The sequence below is a fragment of the Serpula lacrymans genome (genome assembly GCF_000218685.1).
Source record: "Serpula lacrymans var. lacrymans S7.9 unplaced genomic scaffold SERLAscaffold_3, whole genome shotgun sequence".
NCBI classification, from domain to species: Eukaryota; Fungi; Basidiomycota; class Agaricomycetes; order Boletales; family Serpulaceae; genus Serpula; species Serpula lacrymans.
This window is the reverse complement of record NW_006763292.1, coordinates 1,623,253-1,648,803: the sequence shown is the minus strand read 5'-3', so window position 1 is coordinate 1,648,803 and position 25,551 is coordinate 1,623,253. Positions and strand designations below refer to the sequence as shown.

The following is a 25,551-nucleotide window of genomic DNA, read 5'->3' as shown; positions in this document are numbered from 1 at the left end:
TTCCTTGTCTAGGTTTCATCGACCACAATGGCTACAAACGTGTCCTTCAAGGACAGAAAATTAATAGCGGTTATTGGAGACGAGGTACGTGCATAGCTTTCAACATAGCGGCTATCTGCTGATCAGCCCCATAGGACTCTATCACAGGTCTTTTGTTAGCAGGAGTGGGTCACATTAATGAGCATCAGAAGAAGAATTTCCTCGTAGTCGACACTAGTCAGTGTTATCTCTTTTGATGAGTCTGATTTTATGGATGAACGTCACTACTGTAGAGACGCAGATATCGACTATTGAGTCTACCTTTCAAGAATTTACGGAGCGAAAGGATATTGCAATTCTCTTGATTAACCAACATGTTAGTCCTTACCTTTACGAAGTTGCTCATGCTAATGCAGCTCTTGATTACATTCTCGTCTCTAGATAGCAGAGAAGATTCGGCCTAGTGTCGACAAATATCAGCAAGCGTTCCCAGCACTGCTCGAAATACCCTCCAAAGATCACCCCTATGGTGAGTGGTTATCAAATCTCCAGCCTGACGGTTCGCGCCATTGTTCTGAACGCACGGTCATAGATCCTTCCAAAGACTCTGTACTAAAACGCGTACAGAAGCTTTTTGGCGAGTAAGCCTAACGTAGGATGTTATTCTTGATACAACCGATACACTCCCCCACCTCTTACTGTAGTACGGCGCTGCTTAAGAGTTTATATTCTCAGTTTTTGTAAGAAATAATAATACACGTGTGGACAATAAGGTTTTTATCTCCTAGATGTGAGCCAAGCACTCTGACGACCTGCGTATTATGAAGTGGTGTAGTAATGCCTAGATTGATACGCAGTAGCAACATAACGTATGTCGCAGTTATGAATGCCATCGCATGATAGGTTCATTTTCTCGTACTCCGGGTCCCTGCTCCACGAATACTCGTATAGGGTTTCTTGTCCCTGAATCTGCAAAAGGACATCTATGAGACAGTCACTATTTCGATACATGAGAACGTACTTGGAATATCTATCAAAAGATATCGGAAGACGAAGTATCCTTCGTCGTTCTGCAGAGAACATAAATCTGGTCTGTGCATTACTTTGAGACTGCAAAAGCTACTTACCCTGATCAGATCTGCGTGAACTTCACCCTCCGTGTACAGATGTCCATTAGCACGGTCAGAACTCCCGTCAATAGAGCTCGATTTCTTCCCTTTCAGGCCAGAAAAGAGGCCTGCGAAATTCCATACACTACCTGCCTCCGCTTGCTGAGGTGCAACGTCCCTTGCTGGCTGATTTTGCGGCAAGGAAGCTGGTGGGACAGGATCACCACTTAGATACTTGAACGCCCTCTTCAACGTTTCATATGAGTCCGAAGCGCGTTTCTTTGTCCAATCAATAGTCTCATCTAATGTCAGCTCCGACAGCGATGATGCCGCATCGCTCGTCCAATTAACTACAGAGCCAGCAAGAGTTGATTCTTCACTGGTAACCGACGTCGAGGATGAGGCCTGGCCGTTCACATAGAAATTGAGAAGCATGTGTTCGCGACCAGTGTGGTCAACTGTGATTTGTGAAGATACGTGTCTGTTGCGATGACGGGGGCGTAGGGTAGACGGTGGGTTGTTATGGAAAACCAACGGCGCGTGAAGGTATTTTGCGATCTATGCCATTCATAAACACAAAGTAGGTCTATTTTATTTCATGAACACGACATACCCGGGGTGATGCTTTGATCCGTTCACAGGCGTCACCATACAATACCGTAGGCGAGTTCTTGGAGAAGAGTTCTGATGATAAAGCATAAATAAGCACCGCGGATAATCCGGCGCCAAGTAAGATGACAGTTAAATTCGTCGTCCTTGCTGTCGTCCGCATCACTAAACGTTGCTCGGTTAGACTCGAGCTGACCCCACCAGATATATGGATGGGACTTGCCTTTTCCCCCCACACTCAATTCAGACCATTTCTTCACATTTTCCTGCTGCCTCAGAGACGCCTGAGATAATCCAAGCTGGAAAGGCCCCACAGAGTCATCTCGTTGAGTTGCTCGCTGTTTCTGGTCCAATGCAGATGTCAAAAGTGAAGACGGTGACGGATCGCGGTGTGTTGCGAATCTTCTCCTCGCGAGCTGGATTGTTGATTGAGAGTATTTCTGGAATAACAAACTACCAGCTGGTTTGGCATGTGTTCTAAGGAACAAAGCCTCCAGGCGATATATACTCATCGCAAAAAGTCTGCGTGCTAATGCGGCTGGATGAGAAGAGGGATACAGCAGCACGTGCGTGTCTCCTAGTCGGTAAAAAGCCATCACGTGACATGATGCATTTCTACTTTCGGACTCAGAAAAGCTTTGACTGGAAAGCGGACAACTGCAAGGACCACGAACTTGAAGTTAATCATGAAGCCATGAAGCATGAAAGTTCTGTTGAGTGTACCATGATGATCTATCAGGTTTTCGACAGTAAACCTCGATGACGTTGCCCTCTTTTTCTAGTCGTTACCAACGTTTGTAGAGCACAGCTTACTTGGTGAGCGAACTTTATGACATTTATGACAATATATTGTTATTTATTGCTGCTATGTTCATCTCCAAGATGCACCTGGAGACAACACAAACTCAAGCTCCGAGGCCTGAGATCTGATCATCTGAGCAGTCATATCAGCTACTATCGGTCCTAAATGAGCGGTAGTAAAGATGCTCAAACTACATCTACACCCAACGCACAGACGGTCGAGTCACAGACTCGCTATCTTTAAGATTCCCTTTACGAGCTATCCCACGTAGGCATTTCACCACCAGCATTCAAGATGTCCCACTTTAGTTCGGTGCTGGAATTCCATGAAGCCATGCTCGGTAAATGGTCTAATGGTGCTCTCCCTATTAGCTATCAGGTTGAACCGTCCGCGTCGGGACTGGGGTCATATGTGCTATGAGAGGTGGGTTTTCATTTGCTTGCTTTCACAGCAATCTCGCTTTACTAGTGTGTTTTGAATCGTGTTTGTACGTGTGGGCGGCCTCGCAGTTGCCCAGATAACCAATCTTGTTGCTTGAGTGTTGACTGCAAGCACCAGAAAGGTTGAAAAATTGGTACGAAGTTCAACTATTGCTGCAAGATGTGGCCCCACCGGTTTGAGTTCACATCACACTAGTGATCTGCGTAGCGGAAGCTTTGTCACTTCTTCCATATCATTCACTACCTTTATTCAGGGGCTGATATACATTGTTTTCGATGTCAATGTCGACATGTCTTGGTATGCATATCAAAGGTGGAGAATCAAGGTGTTTGCATTATCAACCTGTGTCAATTGGTCGTTGCAATTGTGACCTTGACTGGAGAAGTGGTAAGCACGCAGAGTAAGCAAGTGAGTCAACCTGGTTTATTTGAAGTGCGTTGATGCGATTTGAGTCCTTGTAGTATATAGAACATGGGGTTATGATGAGACGGAAAACCCCATTAGCGCTGTGTTTTTACACCTAGCGAAAACACCACAAACCCGTGTTGGATATTCGGTCCCTCAGGGCGCGGGAACAGGCGCGGGAGAAGGATTCTTTTGGCAAACAAATACCGTAACAACGTAAATACATGCTTCTTATATAACAAACATATGTAAATATCATGTGAAAAACAATGATAGCCACAAAAGGCTGGTTGTAATCACAGAGTAAAGCTTCGGGCGAAGCTCCGAAGTTTGCTTACATAATATAATTTCTACAACCTGTTCAGCTGTGTTGCCAGGAAACTGCCAATGTTTAGTTGGAGCTCAAGTTGCCTACATTGATTGGACTTAGGAGATTATTGATATCAAGACCTCCTGAGGTATAGCTGAGATATCAATGGACCCTAGTAATACACATGACCTGTCACACCTCCTCTTATTCCACCAACAGGAAGCCGGAATTGTGCGCTCAAATGTCCTAAGCTGTGTCAGGACTGCAGCGCTTGCATATGGACAACAATATCTCAACAAGGAGCCCTACCATACTTCTTGACTTCACAGTGAAGACTGGGTCGAAGAACTTATGAACGGTCACCCCAAAAGGATCTATTGTGAGCTTGGGTTGAGCCTGGAGGTTTTCAATAAACTGGTGGGGGTTTTGGGAAAGGCTGGCTATGCTTTGTTGAAGCATATCAGTTTAGAAGAGAAGCTATCAATTTTTTTGTATGCTAGTGTTACAGGCCTCACAATGAGGCACCTTGGAGAGCACTTTCAGTGTGTAAATGATACTATCACAAGGTACTTTAAGGAAATTCTTGTTACTCTCTCCTCAGCCCCCATCTACCCAACATATGTCCACCTTCCAACAGAAGATGATGCTACACCACCCAAAATCCTCTCCAACCCCAAATTCTACCCCTTTTTTTTCCAACACTATCAGTGCAATTGATGGTACTCATATTGCGTGCTATGCACCATCAGCCGAACACAAAAACTCATGTGATTGAAAGGGCAATGTCTCACAAAATTGCCTGGCATGCTGCTCTTTCAATCTGCATTTTTTATATGTCCTCACAGGCTGGGAGGGCTCTGCACATGACACCACACGAGGGGAAATATTATCTGGCTGATGCCGGATTTGGGTCTTGCAACCAGTTGCTTGTTCCTTACCATGGAGTTCAGTACCATCTAGCAGAGTGGGGCAGAGTGGGCCAAAGGTAAGCTCTTTAATTTGGTTTATTACAGATTCTAATTATTTGACAGGCCTCAAAACCCCAAGGAACTATTGAATCTGTGTCACGCACAAGCTCACAACTGTGTTGAGCAAATTTTTGGTGTCTTCAAGAGATGGTTTTGCATTCTTTCAAGTTCCCCTGAATACAGCCTAGGTGTGCAAGCTTGCATTCCCACAGCTCTCTGCATGGTCCACAACTTTATTCAAACCCACAATGTGGAGGAAATTGAGGACCTGCTTGCTGACAACAACTCTTCATTAGATATCTGTATCCATGGTACACTTGCTACCGCTTCTCTCAATGAATCAGATCAATGACAAGAGCACGCTAAACATGAGGTGATAGCAAAGAATATGTGGGATGGCTATCAGCACAAGTTAAGAATGAGGGGGGAACTACATACCTTGGATGTTAGCATAGAGTATGGCATGGATGTACATTTCATACCAAACAAAACACAATCAACAAGATATACATAACAGATATAAATGTTAAGAGGCAACCACAGATGGATTTAGTCCATTGTTAACTTGACTGTAGGATACCCTTTCTGCTGAAGACACTTCATCACCCAAAAACGACGGAATGACTTGTACTCTGGGCCCTCCTCAAGGTCCATATATCCTTCAACAATATCTGGCTTCAGATGCAACAGATCAAGGAACGCTACCAGGCGCTCATCATCAAGCCATTGTTCAAGGTGCAGAGCACACTTTGTGACAAAACCGGATAAACCCGGTCTCTGCTGAAGCAGCCATTGTTCTCCATGGAGTAACCATTGTTCTCCATGGAGTAACCATTGTTCTCCATGGAGTAACCATTGTTCTCCCAGGAGCACAATTGTACTCCTAGGAGTCATTATACTGTAGCGAGTAGCACCTCCGACTATAAGTAGTAGGGGGTTTAGTATAGGAATACCTCAGTCATTTCTATAGCCTCTTGGGCAGCGGCTGAGGTATGTTATATTACATTTATTAGAGATCACCTTAAACTAACATCTATTGTAGTTTCACTTAGGTAAATAATAAAGTCGTTTCTATAGCCTCTCGGGCAGCGGCTGAGTTTCACTTAGTTTTATTACTTTGTTGCAAGGCTTTGTGCATTCTTTTGGATAAATGGGTGGTCATTGTCATTTGTATGGACATGAGTGCCGGGGGTGGGAGCAGTAGGGGCATTGGAAGTGATGGACATGTTTGAGGCTATTTGCTTGACAATTGAGATGAATTGCATCCCCTGGGACTCCTAGGCTACATTGTATTTGCTCCTTGAGGCTGTTAAGAGCAGCTGCACCGGATAGGTGAGCAGATTTTGAACAAGGTGTGCCAGTAACTATCAACTCTGCTATTGCAGAACATTCTACTGATGCAAACTTTCTCTTCTCACCAGATTTATTCAAAGCTGAGCTAACAGGGGGGCAAACTGTGTTACAATAACACATTTTCGGACCTTTAAATTTCATTCTCCTCTTTAACCCTTTACTGTAGTTTTCTCACATTGTGCTATGCGGCACTTTCCCTTTTGTTCAAACTCCTCTTTCTCGCTGCACTGCCTTTCTTCTTAATTTAGCTACAAGTCTCTCATGCAGTGGAGCTGGTCGCACGGGCTAGGCCCCACGACATCATCAGCCACTGCCTCTATCAACTGTACAGTACACATGTACAAACAAACCTGTAGTAGTGTATATAGACCAATAGATCAAGGAGACTCCTCAGCGAGTCCTCCTGTTGTATCCTCACAACTAACTTGTTGAAGCCTAAAGGGTACCCACTCCCTCATCATCCTCTCTATAGCTTGTCTGAGTTGTGTGCTGGAGTCACAAACTCTCGGTTGTAACAAACTGTGCTGGATTTAACAGATGGACTAGATTTTTGGGTAGGGACAAGGATAAACTTGTTACTGCGAGTAGTTACTGGTGAGTCCTTGCTGCTGGCCTAATCAATATACATTACATTGGCAAATTCCTCATTGCTGTCTCCTTCTATTGCACCATCATTGTCCTCATTGCTAACTAGGCCTCCTTTAACACCACTCCCTTAAAGACTTTGAGAAGCCCTGAAGGCATGTGCACCTGTTGCATGCTCCAGCATCATTTCCTACATCAGGCCAAATTATGCCCATCTGCTACTTATAAACTGGTTGATGTCCTTTTTTGGGTTTTCCTAGGGCAAAAGATAATGGCTAGCGTGAATTAAATAAAGGTAAAGACCTCAACAGTATCATTCCAAACAACCTGGGATGCTTCATTTACATCAACACCCTTCTTCTCACTGTAAGTGAACCCAGACACTGATTTGGGGTATCCAACATTCTTGAAATTGGTTTTGAGCTGTTGTAAATGTGAGTAATGTCTTATAATACTATATTCTTCAGACCCATGCATGGTGTTACTCATTTAATTCACTTCAGCAGAAAGCCTTATTGCTTTATCAAGCATAACAGCGGAAAAGATGGCACTTGACAGTCGGTTCATCACAGGGATGGAGTTTGGCACGGATCAACAACAAACTGTTGATCACGGCGCGAGAAGAGCTCTTTAACGAGCAACGGCCTTTACTCATGATTGCAACATCATAGGTATGACATTCATGTCACCAGGTTTTTGCTTTGAATTTTGCTAATGAACGACCTACTGTTACAATACACAATTTTCAGACCTTTATTTTTCATTCTCCTCTTTAACTTTATACTGTAGTTTTCACACATTGTGCCATGCAGCACTTTCCATTTTTTTCAAACTCCACCTTCTCACGCTACGCTACCTTGATTCTTATTTTAGCTACAAGTCTCTCACGCAGTGGAGCTGGTCACACGGGCCGTACCCTCTGACATCATCAGCCACTGCTTTATCAACTGTATAGTACAACATGTACAAACAACCTGTAGTAGTATATATACCTCAATAGATCCAGGAGACTCCTCAGCAAGTCTTCCTGTTGTATCCTCACAACTAACTTGTTGAAGCCTAAAGGGTAATCACTCCCTCATCATCATCTCTATAGCTTGTTTGAGTTGTGCGCCAGAGTAACAAACTCTTGGTTGTTATATTAGGACTCGCTCTTTCTACTCTCTTGCACATTGTGCAAACCCGGACCCCAGGGTTAAGGGGATAGTATTATTGTTTGGGAATATCCCGCATAGCAGATAGATGCACTCCTAGCGGCGGCCTTGTAGTGCTTTGGGAGAAGAGACAATAATTATTGATACACGGCCCCCAGTGTTAAGGGGAGTACTTTAGCTCAGCAGTTGGTGTGGAACCACTGTTGATTAGAATTTAGATACAAAAAACTTCTCTTTTGTTTTCCTCTGACCAGGCCGGGCATTTGCCTCCGCCAGTTGGAGAAGGGTTGACAGCTTAACAAGCAGACCACCCCCTGACAACCGTTCGGACCAGGGTTTATTACGAATACCTTTTATATACCTTTTTAAGTACTATAGTGTGGGTAGTCAGAGATTGAGATCCAATACTCAGCAGGGAAGAGGTAGATCTGCAGATAGCAAGCGGGGACCCCCTCTTACATTTTTTTTACCTTACCAAGAGAGCAAGTTGACATATCATCACAAAGTCAACAACCTGACATCAACGCTCTATTGCACAGCATGTGTGCACAGATTTTGTCATTGACCACACAACTTGCCGATCTGCAGGCAAACCCCCCTGCTGCAACCCCCTCAGTCGGGAAAAAGTTCAATAAGAAAGTCGAAGTCATCACTGACCTTGGCGCCTTCGAAGGAGACAGAGCACAATTCGCCGAGTGGTGGATCAAGCTCCAAATTTGGGTCAAGGCAAACTGGGATGACATCAGGAAAAATGGGGGTAGCTTTATAGAGCTCTATAGCACTATAAGTACTCATAAAGCTGTTATAGTGGTCAAACCTGTTATAGAACCTCTGCCATCTATAAAGCCTCATATAGCTCTATAAATGCTTTTATAGATGTTGGAAATTGTTGTGTGGCTGATTAAAAAAAATTCACACAGACAGGATTTGAACTCTCAACCTGCTAGTCAGCTTTTAGGTGACTAAGCAACCTATAACCACACATTACATTTATCCACTACACCATGAGAGCTTATAAAATATGTTATACAGGTGTTATATATTGACCTTTTATGGACTTAGATTATTTTTTTACTCATTGTCACCACTTATATTTGGATAAATCATTATTCTTATTTTATAAATTTCCAAAGATACAAACTACTATTTTGCCAATACAGGCTACATAATTAATTAATACTGTATGATTTATTAGCCCTTTTCAGCACCTTGAACTATATTATAACTATGACCTTTACAGCTATAGGAGCTATGTAGGCTGCTATAGGCTATAAAAGCACTTATAGTAACTTGCCTATAATAATATACTTGACTCCAAACACTTCTGGCCTCTTTCTATTATTGAACAAGTTTATTAGATTAATCCAGAGTTTGAGGGAATTATAGATACTTCTCCCCTTGGTTAAATTTTTGCCTACTACTGTGCTATAAGAGCTATAAGAGCTATGATTGCACTGATAGTACTATAGTTTCTACGTATGCATTTATATATATAGGTGGTGGCTATATCTCGACTAAAAGGACCTGTGGCAGGTCAATACGCCCAAGTTAGAATGCAGGAGTGCTACACCGTGGGAGTGTGGCCTGTCTGGGATGATCTCAAAGTTGAGATCAAAAAGTATTTCAAACCGCAAGCTGAGCGTGACTGGGCGCGTCAGCAGATCCATACCTTCAAGCAAGGAAACATGAGGTCGGATGATTTTGTGACCCAGTTCCTGGCCCTCTCTATCCAAGGGGGCTTAGGTAATGAATATGCAGTGGAACTGCTGGAACGCAATGTGAACCCCCACATTGCAGAACAGCTCTATCTGCAGGATATGAGGAGTGATAACCTCTCCTAAGCGGCGGAGGAGTTTCGAAAAATAGGTAGGGCCATAGAGCTCTACAAATGCACCAAGGTGGCGGGTCCACCACCAAAAACAACTATTCCCAGAGGAGCCCTGGGTCATCAAACCAAAAACACAATCACTCTCACGGGTTCCAACCATTTGGGTTGTAACCAGGGCAGGGAGCTCCTATGGATATTGGCGCGGTCCAGGGCGGACAGACGCGCAGATTCACTTGCTACAACTGTGGCGAGGAGGGGCACATGGCCCAAAATTGTACAAATGGAGTGTTGACTACCCCGCTCCTTGACTCAAACCCATCACGCCTTTTGTTTAGCCTTGTTTGCCTTGACTCATTGTAGCTATAAAAACCCTGTCATTAGATAGAGAGAGGGTAACATTCAACAGAGAGACTTTATTCCAGTTGAAACTCACAACCAAATGTTCCCACAATTTCCTTGGGGCAACCGCAACCGCAGTTGTCACAGTGAGTCTCAGCCTCCAGACTCTGTTCAATTCAGGCACTGCTTGAATCATTGTACTCCGTTAGAAGTTTGTCTTAACAGCTAACTTAGTTAATATCAATATTGTTCTGAAATCAGCTGGAATTCACCAAAATTTTGATACATATACAGGAGTTTTGCTGAAAGCTATCTGAGTGACAATATTAGACTAAATCCCAACGGGGGGCTAGCCATTGTGGCTGAGCTACAATATGCCAATGTCGGCATAGAATTTGATTTTACACACCTTGTCCCCGACTCTTCCGAAAGGAAGGGAGGGTCTCTGTCGTGTCAATTTGTCCTGCTGTCTGTATTTTGATGTGCAAAAAGTAAACAATGCCAAATAATATGCAGGGATGCAGGGACCGGTTTCTTTCATTTTTCCGGGAAATTTTGTCAGCATATATACTGTATAGTTTATTATCTCACGTAACGTAGAATAAAAAGTTGTTCTTTCAATCTTTCATTCTTTCATTCATACTTGTCTTCGCCTTTCTATTCATCAACCTCGACTTTGTCCCTTGTCCCCCTCCCATCCCATGCCTACTACATATTTGGCTGGCAGATGTTCCTTGAGAAGTCGCCTTGTCATGTTCCACGTGTTCTTGACAAGGCGCATTGCCCTCCTGAGCTCATGCCTCACAATATAAATGATTATCCTCATTATTATGATGCTATATATTATCCTGAATACCATTCAAAAAATTTTATGATGTCTGATGATGTCTGTTCGTGGCTTGAAAAGCTGTCTCTGTTCATCAAACCACCTGCCTTTGCTGTCCAGCTAAAATTAATGGCAAATTATCCCTATCTGTTCATTTTTCGGTGGACGCAAATGCTTTCATTGCCTGTCACAAAACAACAGGTCAGAGTGCAGTTGTTGCAATTTCTGAGGTTGCGTCTTCTAAGTACGTGCATTGTACAATTGTCTTGCAGCGACGGCATTATCGTTTCATGTCGTCGCCAAATATATATATACAGTCCATTGGTGATTGAAATTTTTGATTTATCATATATTTGACTCCCTAAAGCGAGTCGGGGACTGGCGCAAAAGCGCCGCTACGATGTTCTCACGCGCTGTTTTAGCGGAGGCCCGCTGAGTAATTAAGAGTAGGGTATCGGATTTACGCGGGCTTCCAATTTTTTGCTTCCGAACCACGTCCGAGTTCCACTGATCGATCGCGAAGTGTGCGTCCAAGCACAGAAAAATAGAGACTAGACTCATCATGCTACATATACGTGTATAGACATGCATTCATTCGTTTCATAGTAAGTAAGTGTAAATAGGTAGCACTGCGCCCCGATTGACGAGGTGTCAGTAGATAAGGATAAATAAGTCCTTGCAAAGATATACAAGACGAAACAGAAGTTAGGGTGGGGGTGAGGTGTCGCTCCGGGTAAATAGTCTATCTCCGTTTCCAGTTCGTATTAAGTCCGTTCTAAATCATATGCGGGAATCGCGACAACCAGTGTCATACTGCCAGCTTCATAACATGAGGTCATCCGCGGAATGTGCAGCAACTATTGTGGTCGAGAGATCAGATGAGATCATTAGAAGAGGGGAGGACAAGATGATACATACCTGATCATGTACGGTATAACGGATACCGCGAGGCATGCAAAAGCTGCCCAGCTGAGATACAATCCCGTCCCCACGGACACAGTAACACCTGCTGGAATGCCCTGGGCGAGCACAAGTGAGTTAATACCCTCCGATTTTTTGACGATTGATGTCCATATTGCAGCTCCTATAAGGATAAACAAAGCAGAGACGATAGACAGTCCTGTTGAAGCAAAGAATGCAAGGGTATGTTTGACCACTCCTCTACAATATATGATGGTAATATTGAGCCCGAGGAGAAGCGCAAGGGAAAGTGGACCTTACGTGAATAAAGCTAGCGCAGCAAATATTGTGCCCAGGAGGAGGAAATAGTAAGCAGCTTTTGAGTTAGAGCCTAGGTATGATGAATCCATGAATGATGTATCCGCAAAGATTGCGTCGGAGTATTGTGAGTAGTTGAGGAACATGTCAGACGTGATGGCAACGTAAGGTTCGTATTTCGTCGCTACTGTATGGTTTGTGCAAATGCCAGAAGTAGTGTTGACATATGCGCAGTGAGAGTACAATCCGAATTCGTATAACTGTCGAAGGCCAGCTCGTTCTCCGAGTGGAGCTGTGGAGTCGTTGGTATATAGTCCTTGAATGGGGACAATGAACGATTGGCCGAGAGCCTGTCTAAAGAGAAGTCAAGATAATGGATGACTAGAAAGGAGCCAAACTTACCCATATGCCGAAGTGTTGACTTTCGCCTAAAGGAAGTTTCTTGTCAGCATCAGGCAAGAACACCATAAGATCAGAGTTTTTTTTAACCATGGTAATGCCTCGGGGGACAGTGGAAGTATTGATAGATCCAACCTGTAGAGGACCTGGATGAGCATTGAGGAGATACTGCGAAAGAAGGACACACACGTGTACGAAGATCAGCAGCAGCATAGCTGTAAAGCTTTTGAGCAATATCAGAAAAGGCTTCACCATCTTTCCGCAGCTACGTACGATAAGAAAGAGGCGGAACCGACACAAAATTCACCGCGCATGGCTAAAGCGACGAAAGCGAAGGAGTAATAGAAGAAAGTAAGGAAGCAAGGATGAAAGAGATTGTCGAAAGGACGTTGGCCTCGAGGATTCGACGAGGACGCGACCTACTCACGCGACAGTCACGACGTTTTACGTTCGGCAATCCCCACAGTTCCCACGTGTTGCAAACCAGTGAGCCTCCGATTCAGTAACTCTGAGCTGAATTAAGGAGCAATAGCCACTAGCAGTCCAGAGCCTTTGCCCGTACAGCACCTTAGACCACGACCACGACCACGACCTCATCGCTTCATTTTAGTATTGCTTTGCGCAATAGAAGCCATGTCCTCACGCGTACCCGAACCCCCAAACACCACTATGCTCAGCAGTGGGGCATGTGATAATCCTTCCCAAGAATTGGATCCTCAAGGTCAATTGGAGGACGGAAATGACGGTTTTTCTTCGTATAGAGGGCGCATAAAGACTGCCATGGAGAAGACAGTCGACCTTGGAAGAAGCATCAGTGGAAAATTCAACCCTGTTCTATCGAATTCACCGCCCTCAGGTTCAAGACGTCGATTTTCCTCTTCTAATCGCAAGGGAAAAGCAAAGGAGCAATCACACGACCGTCATACTCATCAGGAAGGTAAGAAGCTGTCAAACTGCGCATATAAATCCTTCATGATACCTATCATGGGTGTAGTACCTGGTAACTCAACTGCGCAATCGCAGCTTGTCTCCCCAGTCATGTCGCCTCCAGGTTCTCCCACAAGCGATTCAGCCTTCAACGACGACTCTCCTTTCATACGACCTCGATCACCATCTTCTGTGCCGAGTAGACCTTCCCTACAGTCTTTCCGGGGAGTTGATTCTGTGCGGTTTATCTTCTTACGTCAGCTACAGAGTGTCTTAACCCTTAGCTGTCTGTTATAGATGCGAGCCGGAACACAGACTCTTATTCAAGCATTACAAGCATTGCCATGGACGGACGAACCGGGTGATGAAGACGGATCTAACGCTGCTCCACAGCTGGACTCTGATAGTGAGGAAGGAACATCTGGTGAGTACTGTGCCCTCGTGCCAGCCAATTATATGCTTATCGAAATAAAACCTAGATAACAGGATGGCTTCCTCCATTCACGCTATATATCGACCTGTCGCTCGTTCCCGTAGAGTGGACGCGTCAGCTCCTCTTGCGGGTCTAAGAGGGCATTTATCTACGCGGACAGTACAAGAAGGGCCATATTTTTCGGAAGGAATGGTCAACTCCGAAGATGATGGCGAGGTGGAAGATTTTGAAGCAGTGACTCCTCGCCCTGCGGCTCACAGACCTGAATATATCAAGTCCCAGCCACCCTCTTCGTCTGTTGTAAGCGAAGCTTTCGAAAGAAATGCATACAGCCGTACAGGGAGTATGACGACCGTTAGGGTCCAGCGGAGGACACGTCTGGCCGAGAAATTGAAAGAAGTTTTCGATCTGAATGACATCGACGAAGTGGTTGCTGGTAAGTTACTTGTTGGTGTCAGGAACGCAGTACTAAGCTACATAAAGAGATGCCATGTTGGCTACTCCGTTCTGTTTGTGAGTTTTCTTTTCGTGCTTTTCATTTATAGATATCTTCTGGATTCTAAATGCTTGAGCAGTATTACAGGGTTATATGTACCTCACTAACTCCCACCTATGCTTCTTTGCCCATATGCCAGCACGAGAGGTGATCTACTTTCCAGTGCTTCTTTACATCAGTCCTAACACAAATTATAGGATCAAGTTTTGAAGTCTGGATCTCTCAATAAGAAGACTCAGCGCACGAAGCGATGGATCAAGTACTGGGTTGTGCTTAAAAATGATGCAATCTCCTGGTATCAGTCATCTTCGGTGAGGTGCTTCATTGATATCGAGAAAGTCCCCTTACAATCTATCCCAGGACCCATATTTTCCTCATGGGATAGTCGATCTACGTTACGCAATATCTTGTGATCCCTCGGGAGAGAAAGATATACGTATGCGCACGACTCAAAGGTCGTTAGTTTTATCTGCCGACTCTGTCCCAAGCCGGGATGAATGGGTGAAAGCTATTCGGAAGGTAATGTTCAAGGCACAAAACATGGGTGATAGTGTGAAGGCAAGTGGATCTACTTCATTGGCGTTCAACAACGTCTGAATGCCTCACTTAGATTGCTATACCTTATTCTGCTGTTCTTGACGTAGAGAAGTCGTCTGCCATGGACTTCAGCGAAACCATCGAAGTCAAGGTTATTGACAAAGAGGACAATATCTCTATGGACTCTTACTTCTTTGCATATTTTCATGATTTGCCAGCCGCGCTGGAACAGATACGTGACGCTGTGCGCGCAGGTCGCAATTTTGTCCAGAGGTCTTCGCCACAAACGGTCGTTGACACGACCACTCTTCGACCGTTGCCGTCAGTTCCTCAGGCGATAGATCGTGCTCGCAGTCTTCCTATACCTGATACCAGCAAGATTACATCGGGCTTCAGCCTGTCGTCATTATTACGACCCTTCCAGGACACTCTTCCCCTCGGTCGTATCGGTAGTGCTCCTGACCGCTCAGAAGGCTCAGAAGATTATACTCATATTTCCAAGAGAGGCGATACCTCTTTTATCCCTATCACCACTTCGCCACCTAACATATCAGACGTCTCCGAGAGTGCTAAAAATAAGCATCCTCCATCGCATAGTACATCACTGAATGTTACCACAACAGACCATACGTACCCTCCATCTACCCTTATCGGCGACATGTCCGATATGGCAATTAAGGACAGTGGTTCGAGTGGCAGCTCATGGAATGTAGGTGTCCCGTCGTGGCTCAAGGGTTCACGAAAAGTGTTTAGTTTGTCCTCGGCCATCACATCTCCTGGTGATTCTGCTGCTATATTATCGACTTCCCCGGTCGCAAGTAACGTATCAGAGGTGTATTCTTCTCCCACTCCAGCCAATCGATCAGGGAGCGGCACAAATGACCTTGGCTATAGTATATTAGAAACTCAGGAGGCAACCGTAGATCTTCATGCAACTGAAAAGTTCAAAAATGCTTTTGCCTTCGATGACAAGGAAACTCTGCTCGGATGTATGTATTTCTTGTCTGGCTATCTGCATGTTCTGACTTCTCTCAAGATTTCACTGGATATATATTCCGACTCTTACCTGTGTATGGCCGACTATACGTTTCCACGAACTACTTCTGCTTCAAGTCTAGTGGCCCGCTGACGGCCAGAACCCGAGTACGAGTTGTCTTCTTTTCACTCTTCGATCCTAGATCTGACTTTTGCTTGCTAGATGGTTTTGCCTTTACGTGATGTGTTGACCGTGGAGAAGACTAAAGCGGCGAGATTTGGTCATCATGGCCTCATAATCATCATCAAAGGTCATGAGGAACTTTTCTTCGAATTTGGCGTGGAAGACCGACGTAATGCATTTGTCACAATTGTGGAAAAGCAATTAGAAGATGTTAGAAAACGTTTGCATGCCGTTGAACCACAACCTCTCACCCAAGGGAAACGAGATGCCCTCATCCTAGAAGAGTTTGAGCCTCGTAGCTCGTCTAGCACCGACGCAAATTCGATACCACCTCCCGAAAATCTAGCAGATTCTTTACCAGCCGTGATGTTTACCTCGGCTTCTTCAACATTCTTAACCTTCAAACCTCAGAAGCCCCTACATTTTACTTTCCTTACCATAGGCTCTCGAGGGGACGTGCAGCCGTATATCTCTCTTGCTAGGGGTTTGATGGCAGATGGGCACCGAGTCAGAATTGCGACTCATGGAGAGTTCAAAGTCTGGATAGAAGCGGTAGGTGGTGTCCTATAATGTTTGTCTTCGAACTCACTTTTTGTTTTTTTGTTTCAAAGCATGGAATAGAGTTCGGCTATGTCGGTGGCGATCCGGCGGAACTAATGCGTATATGCGTTGACAATGGCATGTTTACAGTTTCTTTCCTGAAGGAAGGAGTACAAAAGGTACGATATTACGCCTGTTTCTTTTCGAGACGTGATTATAGACTTTATGTCACAGTTTCGTGGGTGGCTAGACGATCTACTGAAAACCTCATGGGATGCATGTCAAGGCACTGATGTTCTGATCGAGAGCCCAAGTGCTATGGGAGGCATCCATATCGCCGAGGCCCTACAAATACCATATTTCAGAGCATTCACCATGACTTGGACGCGCACCAGGTAACCCTACATTCGACTAATTTGATTAAACGAAGCAACTCACGTATCTAGGGCATATCCGCATGCCTTCGCTGTACCGGAACATAAGGTAAACACTCACTTTTAAAGCCAACATACAAGTAATCTCATTTTATCCTAACCCGTTCCAGATGGGTGGTAGTTATAACTACATGGTAAAATTAACGCCCTTTAATTTAAATAATATCTCATTCCGTCATATAGTCATATGTTATGTTCGACCAAGTTTTCTGGCGCGCTACGTCTGGACAAATAAATCGCTGGCGACGTAATGTTTTACATTTAGGGAGCACTAGTCTGGACAAGATGGAACCCCATAAGATCCCCTTTCTTTACAACTTCAGCCCCCATGTTGTTCCACCTCCCTTAGATTGGCCTGAGTGGATTCGCGTAACAGGTGAGTGCACAAATACTTCAATCTTTTCATCACTTCACGTGTTGTGTTCAGGTTACTGGTTCCTTGATGACGCGGAAGTCGGTGCGAAGAAATGGGTACCTCCTCCTGATCTGATTCCTTTTATCGACTCCGCGCATCAGGCAGGAAAAAAGGTGGTTTATATCGGCTTTGGAAGCATAGTCGTCTCGAATCCGCAAGCTATGACCCGATGTATAATCGAGGCGATTGTTCAAAGCGGTGTTTATGCTATTCTCTCTAAGGGCTGGTCTGATAGGCTGCACGTGAAGACTGGCGAGGCCGCTGAACCAGAGGAACCTCTCCCCAAGCAGATATACGCGATATCATCGATTCCTCATGATTGGCTCTTCCAACGCATAGATGCTGCGTGCCACCACGGTGGTGCAGGTACTACAGGGGCTAGCTTACGTGGTACATAGTTTGAAGTTATTTCTGATGAGTTTTTCTGACACGTCGCGTTGCAGCTGGTATACCAACTATCATTAGACCGTTCTTTGGCGACCAATTTTTCTGGGCCGATCGGGTAGAGGCCTTGGGCATTGGCTCAGGCGTCCGTAAGCTCACGGTTGAAAGCCTGACAGAAGCACTTCGATCGGCTACAACTGATGTCAAGCAGATTGACCGTGCGAAACTCGTTGGGGAACATATTCGTGCGGTGAGTACCTTTACTTGGGATAAATTGCATTTACAAACGGGTTTGTCCATAGGAAAACGGAGTAGCCACTGCTGTAGAAGCTATCTATCGCGATTTAGAGTATGCACGCTCGTTAATTAAGCGGACTGCCGTCGAAGACACTTCAGAAAACGAGGCGAACACGGAAGATACCACGGTGCAAGATACCCGACCATCCTCCTCCCACTCGACGCTCGACCGACGCCGTTCCAGGTCTAGATATAGTTCTGGCGGGTCTGCTCGTGGAGCACCGAGTGAAGATTGGAGCGTAATATCTGACCAAGACGATCTACGGTCATCTTTTGGCTCTCGACGTAGTGAAGGCAAAGTGGATAGGTCATTGACGATGAAGCGAAATAGTCTCGCAGCTGCCGTCATGTCTGTGTTACCAGACTCGTTGACATCTTCTCACCATCGTTCGAATTCTGCATCTTCGCAACCTTAAAGTCCTCCTTATAGTAGATTTCGGGAGTTTTATGATATATTGTTTTCCCATTCCGTGAAGTATAGTTTTCTAGTAGGCACAGGTATATATATGTTAAGTAATCCATCTAACCAGTAGAATCATGTCGATAATGCTCTGCAAGTATTCTTTTACTGAATTGGCCAAATGATTCTGAGGCGGATATATGCTGGTCAGTGTTAGGTTGCATGAATAATGCAAATGTCTCTCGTGAAATCTTCTCTGGTCCTCCGAAACCAACACGGACGCAGTGAGGTGTAGCGCGCAGCTTCCCTTCAGTTATAAGCTCCAAAGCTTGGCCTGTCTGAAAAGCTAAACACCCTGGGGGTATGACTACTTTGGTCAGATCCCCACCACGATTGCGAATGTATAGCCCCGACGTAGGGGATGGCGATGGAACGACAGTTGGTTCTTTACCAGCTTCCTCGCGGAGAAACATAGCCTGGATAATGTAAGTAAAATTACTGAATGCTGTATTTGCTCTTCGCATGCTCTCACCGAACAAAGACCAGTTAGAAGAGAATGATCGAGATGAAACCCACACCAACTATCAAGAGCTTCTTCTGCTGACTTGGAGCTATCCTGTGACGGTGGAAAGTAATGTAGTAAGCGTGCTTTCGTCGTTTGCGAATCGCCGATGAGTTGAGAAAGGGATATCGAGGTGTTTGGCATGTGCTCGGCAACTGTCATTTACATGGTCAACTCAGACAGATCTATCGTTAAACGAAGGCATAGTGCGTACCAAAGGGCTGGCAAGCAGCAGCTAGTTGACATCCCACATTGAAGATGAATCTGCCAATGTACAACTTGCGTCACCTACTTCTACATAAAAGACTAGCACCTACTTTCCCAGAGATTTAAAAGCATATTCAAACCCTTCGATGCCTTGTTCATCCTTGTTTGGCCCTGACGTAAATTCAAAATTCAAGTTCAGGTGATCGAGAAAAACGAAAATACAAAGCACTCACAGATATTATTCCCATAGTACTCAGGATAAGCCTGGCTAAGCTCCAGAGGCACGTTGGGCGAGTCGACTACTGGATTTGCGTAATATGACCCCTTGAGCGTGTCTAAAGCGAATTAATTAAAACGTTACGATGCTACATTCACAGCATATGCATAGGAATACCAGGTTTCCCATTCATTATCTCCTAGTATAGTTTAGATGGTTTGATCAGGCCAACAGTAAATATGTACAGGATCTCACCTTCCCGTGAGACCATCCAAAGCTAGAAACGAGGCACAATGAGCCCCAGAGCAAAATATTGTCACGAAAACTGGAAACCAACCTGTAGGAAGTCTTAGGATCTGCATATTTCTCCCTCGTTTGCTCATCCAGGTCTGCAAAACGGTATGCAAGCTTCAAAAGGTTCTGTCTATAAGACGTATAAGCTTCAGGGAGATCCTTGACTAGAATGATGCCCAAAGATTGCGGATGCGATCCGAAGGCTTGTTCTGGTCCAGTCGAATTGCTTGAGCATGCCGATAGGCTCATATTATCACGCGACGCACCAATAGATGTGGTAAGAGACAATGGAGAAGACACCAATGTGGGATAAGAGATCGAAATCACATCCACAGCTTGCCGTTGACTAGATGAAGTTGACATCTGCACACAACGAGTTAGGGATAGCCTCGCTAATGTGCGATTGAGTATGCTTCTCGCCATATCGATTTCTGAGTCTGCTGATACTAGTTAGCACCCCAGGTCAAAATAAAAAGTGATATAAATCTAACCTGACCTTCTCGTTCACCTTGTAAGTTACAAACTAAGCAGATGATAACAGCTCAAGTTACGAGGAACCAAATAAGCACCGGTGAGGTCAGTCACACTGGCACCGGCAGTTACTAATTACTTTTAGGAAATGTCAGATAAAAACGTGACCACTGAGCAGGTTCCAATAGCCCCTATACTAACCATAGACATTCTTTCCCTGCTACGACCCACATGTGCGTTGGTGGTAACTATGGTACATTATTCCTTATATAATACAGAATATGGAATATGGAATGGTCCGATGTGACAGTGATTAAAGAACGTTACTGTCCAGTATCTTCGTCTCTGACAGTGCATGGCTCAAGGCTTTACCACTATCATCAATAGATTGCAAGAAGCGCAACAGCTCTCGACAAAGCTGCCAGTCCTTCGCTTCAATAGCACTTTGTAATAACCGAATGGCGTCTTGGTTCTCTTCGTCCAGTTGTTCCATATTATGAAGTACTAGCAAGTAAGAACCTGCAGTCTTCAATCTTTTGGACGCGAGGCAAGTCTTGTGGAAGTGGTAAAGTGAGTATGACATACTTTCAGCATAAATCATGTTTTGGGCACTCACCTCGAAAAGACTATGCGGATTCCCAACGACATCAAACAGCCGTTTCCATCGAGTCATTTCCGTTTTACGTGCACATCCTACTACGACATCCAATGCCGCGTCAAAGTGGTCCAAGAATTCAATCACGGAAGACAGAGTCCTTGATCCACCTATCCCATTACTCGTACCATCGCTGTCGAATTCAACAGTGCTTTCCGACTCTACGACAGTGTGTAGGAGGATTTCAAGGGCGTGAGCGAAAAATACGAGATGTTCATAGTGAGATGCGAGAAGAACTGCCTCTTTGACTTGGCCTGATTCCAAGTGATATTGAAGGACGTGATGAAGGAACAGATGGGACTAAAGCGTGTGCTAAATCTTCAGTTCTAGCTTGTCGTTTCAGTCAATCCGTACTTACACTAGTGCCGTGCCTGAACCTCACAAATGGCAGATTCATTCGCATACCGACCTCGTGCTCAACTCCAATAATGATACCTTTATCCATGAGGAGAGCTATGTTCTGATTAAGCGAGAGATCTGTAGTACATATATATGAATATGAACTTACAGAGGGGATAGAATTGAAGAGGGATGTTGACGCTCTCTTTGACGCTCTGTTGAACTCGATCACTTGAAGGGAACGATTCAATAGCGAGAGCATTTAACCAAACTCTGATCCCTTGACCGTCGTATGCCCACAGTGAATTTTCTAGCGCACCGATGCCCCGTAGATGTATCCAGCAGAACTCAATCCGGTCAGCAAATATCTGCATGTCATATTTCACTTCTTGATTCCCAGCCTGAATAAGGGATAGGTGAATGTCAAGCATCCCAGTGGTCTAGCTGGAACTAAACTAACTTTTCTTGGTCGGAGCAAGACGAGCTGGCCGCCTACCATCATCAATACAGTCGCAACGGCAAGGTCGTCCACAGGATCTCCAAGCTCTGAGAAAGAACTTCAGTATCAACTCAACAATAACTAATGATTGGGCAGTACGTTTTTGGGCGCTTGGAATCATCCAACTCAGCACTCTGACAGCGCTGGGAGCTGCAATAATACCATTAAAGCTGATACTACCGCACAAATGTAGTTTGATGGTATCGTCGGTAGGGACGATTAGATAATGTGTGAGCATGTTGTCGGCCGTATATGCCAGCAGTGAGTTATCGACAAGGGAAAGGATGACCACTGCAGAAGATACGGTCTCTCGATGCAGCACATTTTGGTTGCTGAGTTCCATATCTCGAGAATAAAGCCGAATCTAATTAAGAACGCCAGTCAGTTTATTTGTTATATATTTAGGAAGGACTGCTTCAAGTTTGACCTGGTGTGACTTGGAAACTTCGACGGCCGCGATCAAAACATGATGAAACCAGAGCAATCCACCTTTCACAGCAAACGCTTGTTCTTGTATCACATCCGCGAAGAGCTTCCAGCGACCTGAGCTGGAGCTGTAATGTATGAGGCCTCGTCGCCCTGCTACAGCAATGAGACGACCGTCATTACTGAGCGCTGAATATTGAATAGGCCAGTTGCTTGCTAGATAGGCTTGAGGGATCTATTTCGTAGTCAGTCATAATTGCAAAAATAGTATGGTAGTCCCATGCCTTGATATGTTGCCAAACGTCTGATTCTGGATTGATCACGCTCATGTCTGGCTGATCTACACCCCTGTAGACAAGGGCACGGTCGTCCATTTGCAAAAAGGCATAACGGGTGTTATCCTGAAAATTATGTTCAGTTTTCGAAAAGTGGGTATGCTCAAGGCAGAATTACTAACAGGAGAATGCTGGCCAGTTGTAGCACTCTTGGCGAAGGGTATAACAAATATCTGTCCATCTACACCTTATAAATGTTCAACAAGAGCAAAAAGAAGACTGAGAAATGCGCCCTTACTATTATCGGATGGATGCGCCAGCGCAAGCAGTTCAAAATTGCCCGGGGACCAAAACTATCGCAACATTGAATGCGATGCTAGCAAGAGTATAAAAAGAGACTCACCATATCTCGAATACCGCACATGAAAGTGTCTTGGAACCTGGTTGAGAAGACGCTTGAAAAAGGGGCACACATCATTCAAGTAAAGACCCACTTCTCCACGTCAATCCTATCATCAACACCAAACCCTTGAGCCAGGCAACGGCCGCCAACACTGAAAATTGCCCAGCCATTCTGACATCCCACAGCCAAGACATATCCATCAGAACTCCACTTCATAGACAACACTGCACCACTCTCTCTGTTGTGTGGGTTCGTAATTTTGATCACCTGTGCCTTGGGAGTCACTCCATCTGGAGCAGGGAAGCTACTGTACTCAACAGCACCACTAAACGTTTCGCTGTAATGAGCGCAGGTGCAAAAACGAAGGGGAATCTAACAGACCCCTGGGTACCGATAGCAATGAGGGAGAACTTTTCATTGACAGCGACCGTTGTGGCCCGACGAGGTTCCACGTAAAGCGGGCTAGCACCAGAAGACTCGTCATCTTCAGTCTGACGTCGCTTCTGTACCCATCGAGGAACTTCGTAATTGTGAATACAGGTTCCCTGCCATTGATAATGTCGTTGAGCGGAAGTATTTCTCTCGGGTGACGAAGACCTCCTATTTATGGAGGCGCTTGTTTGGTCGTTGTGCTAAGGGAAAATAACACTCAGTAGGAACTCGGAAAAAATAAGGGCACACGTTACTTCGCCAGGCGTTGATACCGCGTACTCTTGTCCATTAAGCCCATCCTTGAATTGTATGCTGTCATGGAGTCGGACAAAATAGGCTCTCCCATCAGAGGTAACCCAGGTCTCTAGTCCAGTGGCCAAGTGCGAAATTTTGGTGACGGTGACTTGTGATATACAAGGTAGGCTTTAGCAATTCAGACACGTTTCCACGAGAGTAAGAATCACCACTAGAATCAACCAGCCAAGGGAATTCGCGCTCGCATACCGTCCACGTTTCTTCCTCAATCAATAGTTTCTTTGCGGATTGCTCCTCAAATTCTCCGTCACTCTCGTCATATATGGGCCATGGTATACGTTGAACAGCTGAAGGGTTCTTGGTAGAAAACAGAATGCAATTCTTGCGAGGTGATACACTGCGACGGAGATAAGAGCGAGATACATGGCATATTGGAGGATCTGCGACCTAACCTGAGTAAATTACCATCTACACGAATCACACCTTCAAAGGCAAGACTGAGTGACTGTAGGGGTAGACCCTCGCCTGCTCCAGCAAGAAAGTTACGCTGTGCATTGGAGCCAAATGCTGGTGCCTGATAGACGGGTGCATCTGGGATGTAGTCCACGGTGACAAGGACGAGGTACGATAAAGTGGTCTGCGACAGGATGGTTCTGCTCGAGTCAAATGCGAGTAGCAATATACTCTTACCTGAATAATGATTCTGCTACCGTCTGGTGACCACGTCGCCGACAAATTCTCACCATGCTCATCCAAAGACTGGGAAGTTCGGGACAGACATGCCAACACAGTGGACGGCTACCAGAGCGTACAATAAGACTTTCTGCTCAGTGGATATTGGGGAAGACGCGACCTACACGGACACGCCAGACGGTCAATGTGGTTCTGGTCAAGGTGCAGAATAGCAGTTTGCGGGGACTGGCTGAAAAACATAGAACGGGCTCTGGCGGGGCATCGGGTAAAGCGGAGACTGTAGAAAGTTGTCTTGCAGCGGATGTCGGGAAATACATATCACAAGACAAGCAGAGAGATTGCAGAGAAGTTTGCAGCCAACACTGCCAAGGTGAGAATTGTCTATCGCCCACCACGCTCAACGTTCCCGCCAAACCTATTCTGCCCTGGCGGCTGATCGTATTCCCCACAACACAGGCAAAGAGCGGTGGCTATCATCTTTTGCAACAAACTGTACTCATGATACTATTACATCGAGCTCGAGCTGCAGACCATCAAAAAACACGGGGAACTAGTTATAGTCAAATATAAAAAATACGATACGCGCAAACACACAACCCTCCGTACACCTCAACCCGTCCCCCACAGCTTGTTAAACCAAGACCCTTTTTCTGCCGCAGACGGCAGTTGATTTTCTATCCCACCAGACCCACCGTCGTCCGACCCGTGAGATACGGACGAAACATCCGTACCCACAAGAGACAGATCAGACGGATGCATGTTGGAAATATACGAGCCTAGTGTCATAGTCTGTAGATGAGATTGCCGTAGCAAGCTGAGAATGAGTGAGACCCCTTCGCGTGACTAACACAGGCCATCAGTATACCACCGTCTGTATGATACAAAAGAACACATACTCTCTGAACGTGGGCCTTGAAACGTGCAAGTCCATGACTTTCGATCTTTTTGGTAAGACCCCACCCAAACTTGGAAGTTATGTTTGCCTCCGTAGTCTGGAGGGTTTTGCTAACCAAAGGGAAGAAGCGGTTAGGGGAAATGTGGGAAATGTGTGTAGCGTTAGCTTACCCGTTCTCTACTTGCTGGAATAACTGAGATTCTTCAACTTGCATAACCTTGACGTGGTCCAGATTTTTCGTGCGACACCGCACCACCTTGCCGAAGGGATCCACTTCACTCTCCTCTACCACCCAAGACTCTGCTCTCTGGACAATTCCTTGAGGGGCCCACCTTGGTAAAGCCCCTCGCTTGAGGATAAGTCTTGTGGTTAATAGTGACCCGCTGTCGGTTTGTTCTCGGGAAATGACGTCGCAAGAGATAACATGGGCAGCATATGGATTTGGATAGCGCAGAAAGAAGGCTAGTGACACGATGTGCCAGGGATCGCTAAGGGGTTTTTGCGTTGGTGCGGATGCGCACGTAAAGGAGGCGAGATGAACTTACTCGTACAAGAAGGATTGCGAGAAAAACTTCATTGCC

General features: G+C 45.3%; 8 protein-coding genes across 8 annotated transcripts; 3 read left to right on the top strand and 5 right to left on the bottom strand.

Moving 5' to 3' along the window:
* Positions 1-27: 27 nt before the first annotated feature.
* On the top strand, positions 28-624 carry SERLADRAFT_405962 (uncharacterized protein; the record flags this gene model as incomplete). The annotated part of the gene is made up of 5 exons (XM_007314562.1): positions 28-84; positions 135-216; positions 273-355; positions 421-508; positions 572-624. The coding sequence occupies 5 exons, from the start codon at positions 28-30 to the stop codon at positions 622-624; spliced, it is 363 nt and encodes a 120-aa protein (XP_007314624.1).
* A 6-nt stretch (positions 625-630) lies between these two features.
* SERLADRAFT_458802 (uncharacterized protein) lies at positions 631-2,133 on the bottom strand (the record flags this gene model as incomplete). The annotated part of the gene is made up of 5 exons (XM_007314561.1): positions 631-948; positions 1,001-1,049; positions 1,107-1,646; positions 1,702-1,864; positions 1,924-2,133. The coding sequence occupies 4 exons, from the start codon at positions 1,858-1,860 to the stop codon at positions 860-862; spliced, it is 837 nt and encodes a 278-aa protein (XP_007314623.1).
* A 6,122-nt stretch (positions 2,134-8,255) lies between these two features.
* SERLADRAFT_434338 (uncharacterized protein) lies at positions 8,256-9,556 on the top strand (the record flags this gene model as incomplete). Its single annotated transcript, XM_007314560.1, has 2 exons — positions 8,256-8,435; positions 9,212-9,556. The coding sequence occupies 2 exons, from the start codon at positions 8,256-8,258 to the stop codon at positions 9,554-9,556; spliced, it is 525 nt and encodes a 174-aa protein (XP_007314622.1).
* Positions 9,557-11,256: 1,700 nt separating this feature from the next.
* Positions 11,257-12,741, bottom strand: SERLADRAFT_458800 (uncharacterized protein; the record flags this gene model as incomplete). Its single annotated transcript, XM_007314559.1, has 7 exons — positions 11,257-11,565; positions 11,627-11,869; positions 11,930-12,280; positions 12,329-12,354; positions 12,416-12,460; positions 12,515-12,548; positions 12,599-12,741. The coding sequence occupies 7 exons, from the start codon at positions 12,637-12,639 to the stop codon at positions 11,544-11,546; spliced, it is 762 nt and encodes a 253-aa protein (XP_007314621.1).
* A 217-nt stretch (positions 12,742-12,958) lies between these two features.
* On the top strand, positions 12,959-17,977 carry SERLADRAFT_366132 (uncharacterized protein; the record flags this gene model as incomplete). Its single annotated transcript, XM_007314558.1, has 19 exons — positions 12,959-13,262; positions 13,398-13,489; positions 13,550-13,685; positions 13,732-14,121; positions 14,169-14,198; positions 14,261-14,328; positions 14,379-14,492; positions 14,542-14,739; positions 14,792-15,707; positions 15,755-15,861; positions 15,917-16,429; positions 16,489-16,596; positions 16,652-16,812; positions 16,864-16,900; positions 16,962-16,985; positions 17,035-17,227; positions 17,279-17,656; positions 17,710-17,900; positions 17,966-17,977. The coding sequence occupies 19 exons, from the start codon at positions 12,959-12,961 to the stop codon at positions 17,975-17,977; spliced, it is 3,972 nt and encodes a 1,323-aa protein (XP_007314620.1).
* On the bottom strand, positions 17,917-24,392 carry SERLADRAFT_445869 (uncharacterized protein; the record flags this gene model as incomplete). The annotated part of the gene is made up of 25 exons (XM_007314557.1): positions 17,917-18,823; positions 18,880-19,064; positions 19,124-19,287; positions 19,350-19,532; positions 19,589-19,610; positions 19,671-19,836; positions 19,894-20,064; positions 20,124-20,651; positions 20,715-21,053; positions 21,112-21,206; positions 21,262-21,493; positions 21,553-21,638; positions 21,691-21,955; positions 22,019-22,252; positions 22,302-22,418; positions 22,475-22,539; positions 22,591-22,645; positions 22,696-22,732; positions 22,787-23,020; positions 23,077-23,327; positions 23,400-23,530; positions 23,592-23,779; positions 23,835-24,019; positions 24,073-24,180; positions 24,240-24,392. 18 exons carry the CDS (start codon positions 24,390-24,392, stop codon positions 20,412-20,414), a joined length of 3,015 nt encoding a protein of 1,004 aa, XP_007314619.1.
* A 162-nt stretch (positions 24,393-24,554) lies between these two features.
* On the bottom strand, positions 24,555-24,918 carry SERLADRAFT_380037 (uncharacterized protein; the record flags this gene model as incomplete). Its single annotated transcript, XM_007314556.1, has 1 exon — positions 24,555-24,918. A coding segment is annotated over one exon (155 nt), but the record flags the coding sequence as incomplete, so codon positions are not given.
* Positions 24,919-24,931: 13 nt separating this feature from the next.
* On the bottom strand, positions 24,932-25,547 carry SERLADRAFT_366125 (uncharacterized protein; the record flags this gene model as incomplete). The annotated part of the gene is made up of 4 exons (XM_007314555.1): positions 24,932-24,946; positions 24,972-25,080; positions 25,141-25,458; positions 25,516-25,547. The coding sequence occupies 4 exons, from the start codon at positions 25,545-25,547 to the stop codon at positions 24,932-24,934; spliced, it is 474 nt and encodes a 157-aa protein (XP_007314617.1).
* Positions 25,548-25,551: the final 4 nt, after the last annotated feature.